This window comes from Fukomys damarensis, unplaced genomic scaffold (genome assembly GCF_012274545.1).
Source record: "Fukomys damarensis isolate Sample0158 unplaced genomic scaffold, DMR_v1.0_HiC HiC_scaffold_38, whole genome shotgun sequence".
Lineage (NCBI taxonomy): Eukaryota > Metazoa > Chordata > Mammalia > Rodentia > Bathyergidae > Fukomys > Fukomys damarensis.
In genome coordinates, this window is record NW_022900950.1 from 78,280,518 (window position 1) to 78,287,612 (window position 7,095).

The 7,095-nt window shown below is 45.2% G+C and overlaps 1 protein-coding gene across 1 annotated transcript in view; it reads right to left on the bottom strand.

Annotated features, from left to right (window-relative positions):
- The window catches only part of Gucy1a1 (guanylate cyclase 1 soluble subunit alpha 1), a 56,233-nt gene that overhangs the window by 20,278 nt on the left and 28,860 nt on the right, over positions 1-7,095 (bottom strand). The window contains exons 3-4 of the mRNA XM_033759899.1: positions 4,840-4,901; positions 1,623-1,679 (exon numbers count right to left, since the gene is read on the bottom strand). Coding sequence (XP_033615790.1) covers positions 1,623-1,679; positions 4,840-4,901 — 119 coding nt within the window. The remainder of the gene's footprint in view (positions 1-1,622; positions 1,680-4,839; positions 4,902-7,095) is intronic.

Here is a 7,095-nt window from a genome sequence, read left to right on the forward strand (position 1 = left end):
GATGGAGGCGTCCTCCGGCCCGGCCCTCCTCCCCGCCGCGCCGCCCTGGCCGCGGTGCTTCAGGAGGGTGCCGCAGCTGTTCAGAAAGTCCTTCAGCGTGCCTCCCACCGCGCCCAGGAGGTGCTCGTCCTCCTCGTAGCAGATTCGAAACAGTTCTTCGCCCAGAGACTCCTTGATGCTCTCCACAGGGACGCCTGAAAGCACACAGCACATCTCTGGCCCGCCACGCCCGAGGTCCGCCCCGTGGGACCGGCCCACGCCGTCCCACCCCGGCCGGACACCCGCACTGGGTCAGCTCCAGCCAGCGAAGCTTCTCAAGTCTAACGCCTCCGAGTAAGGAGCCCGGAGAGTTGACTTCTAGAGAAAGGACCGATGGGACACAAAGTACTCATTTCACTCCTCTTACTCTTAACTGTAAAAGGTTAATTAGAATCCCAGGAGGAAGGGCTGGAGGCCTGGCTCGGTGGCAGAGCGCTTGCTTAGCAGGAGGAGGCCTTGGCTTCAATATGCAGCCCAAATCAAAACTACAAAAGCTACAAGTCTAGAATGAAATCCATTTCCAAACAAGCCTTCCCATTTTTCTATTAACCAGAAACAAATAATACAATGATACATTTTCATGAAGGACCCTCCCCTCAAAGGGCTTCCTGAAGTATAAATGTCGGGATCTGGAATTAATTCAGAGTCACTGAAATTCATTTTTTTTCTGAACATAACTATGCATTTTTTTCTTCCTGAGTAAAACAGGACTTTTTTTTTTTTTTTTTTTTTTTTGGTGGCACCAGGGATTGAACTCAGGACCTTGTGCTTAAGAGGTAGCACCACTGAGCTAAATCCCCAGCCCCAAATAAGACTCTTACTATTTAACGTTACCCGAATGAATATTTGCTTAAAATATTTATTTTCTACAGCTTCTCCTTTCAAAACTTCTTTTATTCTTTACACTCTAGGTATCGTATTTTTCTCATTTTCAATGTAGAAAAAACAATACTGTCCTCTTCAAGGCACCACAGTGATCCACAGGGATGCGTTTAAAGTCATGCCTGGCTTCTAGGAAGGGCTCAATACCCATAAGCCATTGTAATAGTAAATAATAATAATAATATACTTTTAGAAAGATGTGACCGCTTGGTCCATGTACGCAAACTTTGACTCATCTATTTTCCCCAAAACTAATTATTAATGTGAGAACACTGCCCCCCCTTTTCCCCAGGGCTGCTTTCTAAAAAAAAAAAAAAAAAAAAAAAAAACTTTTTTTTAAAAAAAAAAAAAAAAAAAAAAAAAAAAAAAAAAATCTTTCTTTCACCTTGTTGAGCAGAATTTTTCATGTATGACTGAGGAACGCTTCACTTCAAAGTCAAAGCCTGTGAGAATCAGCTCCCCATTTTGGCCTTATCTATTTCTCAGCAAATAAATACGATAAAAGAGGAACTGTCTAAGGTCAAACAGAAACAGACAGCATGCAGAAGGGTCACGCTTTACATTAGCACAGTTAATAACAGCGGACGCTTCAAACTGGGACTCACCAGCAAACTGAGCAGGACACTTTTAGAGAAAGTGTCAGGCCTGCGAGTCCGGGGTACTACACCCTAATTACACCGACTTAAACAATTCCGTTACCTGCTGCAATTGCCTGGTCTGCAATCATTTTCTCAAAGTCTTCTTTATCCAAGGAGTTCCTGGAAATAATTCAGTTGTCTTAATTATAAGCTGATAACTGAACATTAAAACTCCAGGTTACATGGAACACAAAAAATGATGACAGATGGTTTCGCAGGAGAAGCCTTGGCTCAGGGTTTTGTGAGAAAGTGGTGACAGGCAGAGCCCAAAACAACTTTGAAAAAGCCCCCAATACACCCAACATCCAGTGCTGCCTCCTTCTAGTGAGGCACATTTGCCTTTTAAATCCAATATATTCCGTCTATCCTCTACCATCTATCTATCTATCATCCGTCCTGGTACCTGGGGGTTGAACTCAGGGCTTTCAGGTTGAGCTACATCCCCAGCCCTTATAATTTTGATTTGAGACAGGGCCTCAGTATGTGGGATCCTCCCAAGCCTCCTACACTGCTACAATCATAGGCCTGTGCCCCAGGCCCTGGCATGAAGTTCTCTTTAAATTGGCCAAGACTATGAGAACATACAGTGTCACGAAAGCGGGAGTGTGGACTGGCACAGAAGGTGGACAGTGTGGCTGAGAGAAATGCTCAGTGGAGTGCACTTGCCCCTCATGTGCTGTGAGCCCTGGGTTCCTCCTCAGAACGAGGAAGGGGGAGATATCCTCAGGGGTATTCTGATCATCCAGTGAGGAAGGCAAATCAACATACTGGTCGATTTCACTTTTCAGCGTCATGTTTTGTCTTTTTTCTAAAGCAAAGTCAAAGTATTTTTTGCTTTTAAGAGTCTCTACATTTATCTCGCAGGCAGTACTATATTAAACTTTCATCCTTATGCTTGTATAAAAGAACTAGTAACAAAAAACCCGTTCTTTAATATTACTGCACTGCTTTCTACAGTAGAGAAGTTGGTAGCACAGTGTACACATTACGATCAACAAGAAGTTTCAGCAATGTCAACTGGACAACTTGGGGGTTCATGTTTGGCTAACTGCTGCTTGACAATTTCTGATGATAGTGATTGCCCGTACCATTTACACACCACAGGCTCTATCTGAGATTCAGCGTCCCACTAGACAGGCCATGCTTACATACAGGCTGCCTTCATCACTGCTTACAACTAAATACTAGGAAGAAATGCTACATTTGAGTGGGTTGAGGATCACGGCATGTTATGTCCAGCTTGGATCCAGAGGTCCCAAATTGCTTTTTGGACCCTTCCCTATATTTAACAATCTTGTAATCTTCAGATTTGCTCCTTTTCCCTCATCTAAGCAACACCTTTCTTTTTCTAAAGAACGAGAGCAACCTCTTCACTCTGACATTTCCACTCCCAGCCCCGTGGGGTGTGATCAGGCCATGGCCAGTCCGGGCAGCACACAGCAGTGCCAGTTAAACCCTCTGTCCTCATCCTCACAAATGCAAGCAGGCATCAGCACTCGCACATGCACCAACAAATGCACGTGTGTCACACACACGCACACACATATGCACACACACACAGCCATGTGGTCATTACAGAATGCTGGGGTCAAAAAGATCCCAGAAAGATACACAGCAGAAGAACTGAAGTGCTCACGATGACTGTACTGAAACCCATTCCCTTAAAAACAGTGGTGGCCGTGGGGCCTCCTGCTCTTCATCCAAGATCCAGTTACTGTTTAATACGCTTTCTCAAGGCCAGAATAGACTAAATAGCATAAAATGTGGTTACGTGTGTTCAGTGTCTGGCAAGCAGAACAGCAGAGATGGTAGCAGATTTGCCCACAGGAACGCGAGGGAGAGAACCAGAGCCGGGGACGACGACTGAGGGCAAAGCAGGCGGGGCAGAGAGGAGCCACGCAGCACGCGGCAGGCAGTCGCGGAGAACAAATTGTACGTCAGCAGCCGAACGGCTGTCATTTAGAAGTACTACCAACTCTTCTTCTTTAATAAATCAGGAAAGTGGGAAAAGATTTCTCAAGATTTCCAAATGAAATGATGCTTGCTTAAGTGGTGAGATTTCCTTTAAGAGACACCACTGGAAACAGCCTCCCTGCTCATCTCCATGTGGCTGTCGGAACACAGAGCCCTGAGAATAAATTCTGAGCCAACTGGCTGCCAAGGATTTCAGCGGACGCCACAGTAGCAGAGCAAGAAGGGCTGCGGTGTCCTATCAGCCCAAGTAGGATTAAGGTCTGAGGCTTCTGGAATGCTTCGCGTATCACTTGTGTAAACAATGCTCCTGTCAGACCCAGAGCCACACTGGCTCCTTCTGGCCCATCCGTGACCCCTTCTTGGCTCAGTCCTGCTCCCTGCGGTCTGGGGCCAGCTGGGTAGCAGGGAAAATATAGACAATCCCCAGGGCTGCTGGTCCTCCCATGGTCCAGGTAGAGGAATGCATTTGTCAAATCTCCCTCTTTGTAGGACTGGTCTGTTCTATTCTGCAAATTGAACTCGAGCATTTATCCCATGTTTTTACAGATTCATCTTTGGAATCTCAGACCATCGAAAGACAGGTCCATCCATTTACCCACAGCAGTAAATGTGCCAAGTTACACATATAGGAATTATGTTTCAGTAAAATGTCACCGTGTAGGAAGCATCTTCGGAAACCTTTTAAAGAAAATTTTGCAACAGAATGCAAAGAAAAGATAAGCAGAACGGATATTCACCAGGGAGAGCAAGGTGGTGGGAGAATACTGAACCCTCCACAAGGATTCATAGATGGTCCCTGGTCTGGAGTCCTCTTCCTCCAGTACCCCTGGACACCTGCCCTTCTTCTGACGTGTGTTGGGGTTTGGGTGCCCCCAGTTTTCCACTTGTAGCTTTGGGTACACCCTTCAGAGAAGGAATCTGTTTTGATTTGGGGGGCTCTGTGCCTTCCCTGTCAAATACCACGGACATCATCCCTGGGGATGAAAGAAAGGCTGAGAGGAGCATGTTGGAGCAGCACCTGGATAAGGCAGGGACTCTGCAAAGCTCAGGCTTGAACCTTGGCTGTGCCTTTTCCAAACAACTGTGAATCCCTACATATGGTGAATAAACTTAAGTTTAGTCATCTATAAAATGTAAAAATTAAATATACTTACTTTCAAATTAGTAACAGCTGAAACATTTATTCCAGTTTTTCCAGCACACCTTAGTGAGCAAAAAAAGCCCATGCATTCAGTAGGTACTGGGTCTTTTCAGCAAGGTGACAATCATGATTGGAAATTCACACAGCTACAATCGTTCCACTTACCTGCTTTCTTTTATTTTATGATTTGCTAGTGTTCTCTGAAGTGCAAGGTTCAGCCGTTCAAACTGGAAATTGAAAAGAAATGTTTCTAGAATTTCCTTACATAACACTTCGTCAGAAGATACAGTTTAAAAAATCCATTCTAAGGATTTCAAAGGAAGAGGCAGAAACGCTATTGCTTGAAGGAGTAAGTCACTGAATTTATGCTCTGGGGACTGGGACTGTCTGTGTCTTTTGAAATTGGGAAGAAACAATGAGCTCAGCCTGATGAGTGGGGCTGTGTGGCCACCCTAGGTCTTGTGCCTGACCGCGGCCTGCCTGAGAGCCATGACAGAGAATGGCTGAGTCCGCATCCCGGCCGGAGACGACTCCAGTTTGGGAAGAGTGAGCCTGTGGCTCACACATGAGTGCACTGCTGCATTTCCTGTCCGGAGCCCAGACCCTGAGATGAAATGACATCTGCCCCAACACAGCCACGCGTGAGCCTCCTCTGAGTGTCCACTGTCACACAGAAAGCCACAGGGCCTCACGACAGGGCTTACCCACCGCTGCGCTGCTCTGTGTCCCAGGGATGCTACACACCGGAAGGACAAAAAACACTCCTTATCTTCAAAAGGAATTCCTCATGACTAAAAAATATTGTGTCCTCTGGAAGCCAACCCCAACTCACGTTCTTTCTACGTGGGACAGTCTCCATTCTGAGACCATCCTCCAGTGGGGCACTTGGCGTTTAAAGTAAATAAGGTATTACTTAAAGTTTGCTTCTCTTTACCAAAACATTGTGCCTTGGCTTGATAAACGATACGCAGGTAGTTCTTGTAAAGACCAGTTCCTTTGTCCTTAATGCACCATATGTGAATATTTCCAGAATAACTGCTACCTGAAGCAAGACTGCTGAACTTGGACGGGTAGCATTTCATTGTTACAGTTTCCTCGGGCTTTCATATTTATACAGAGTTTATGTTTTCTAAAACAAGAACATTCTAATTCATAAAGATACATTCTGATACTATTCTTTTTTCTCCTTGGAACTCAGTACTATAGATCAGACAGACCCTGACGGCCTCCTAGCGCCTCAGGCTCCTGAGCTCTTCCAGACCCTGCACCTGAGGAGCTACAGCACATGGTCATCCAGCTCCCCACAGCGGCCATGTCTGCCTCTGTGTGTCTCCTGCTGGCCTTGGACAGGGCAGTGCTAACCACTTCCCAGACCGGGCCACTCACCAGCTAACCCAGCTGCCCATGGCTGAGCACAACTATTTCAAAGGTGTCAAAGGTCACCAGCCAAACTGCTATTGTGATGATATGGTATTTGAAATAAATGTCCTCAGCTTTCAGCTAGTCTAGTGGCTGCATCCCTTGAGCTCCAGCTCAAGTTTCCTCTTTCCCCATCCCTGCAGCCTGTACTGCAGCCTGACCGATTCTGGTCAGGTCACCTCACTTTTCTAGAACTTTCTGAGGGTGAAACACGGTTTCTCTGAAATTCCTTTCAGTCCTAAAAGTGAGTGACAGTGGGATCGTCAGTGCTCTGCACGGAGTAGGATGTTGGTTCTATATCAATTAAAAAGTATCACCATACTGTGGTAACTGAATTCTGATTCTATCAATGGCCACCCTTATATATAGCATGAGTTTACATAAAACTGAATACTGACTGAGAGAGAAACACATCGTATGAATTTTCAACTTCCCCCTCACTCCGCAGGCAAGAACAAGCTTTGCGTGGACCTCCTGATCCTAAAACAATCGTTCTCTTAAGGGATCGCATCCTGTTTGCAGACTTCCCTCAGTGAGAGACTGAGGTGCCCCCCCATTTCAGAACGGTGTTGGCTACTGAGCTCAGGAGATGTCAGCACCAAGGAGGCAGAGATATTGGCAATCACGGGGCTCATAACTATGACCCAGGTCAAGCCTGGTTTGAGAAGTCTTCAGACAAAGAGCCAACAGGAAAATGGAGGTTTTTATGCTCAGTTCTGCAAATTGGCCAGGGATATACAGTGCTCTTTGGAATTAGAAGAGGAAAACATGGTAGAAAATACATTATCTTGCTGAGAATTTAGCTCAGTGGTTCTGCCTGCCTGCCTTGTAAGCACAAGGATGAGAGGCCAATCCCCGGTACAACAAAAAAAAAAAAAAAAAAAAAAAAAAAAAAAAAAAAAAAAAAAAAAAAAAAAAAAAAAAAAAAAAAAAAAAAAAAAAAAAAATAATTTTTTTAAAATAATTTTAATTTGAAATTAGTAGGTACCTACTCTCTACTCT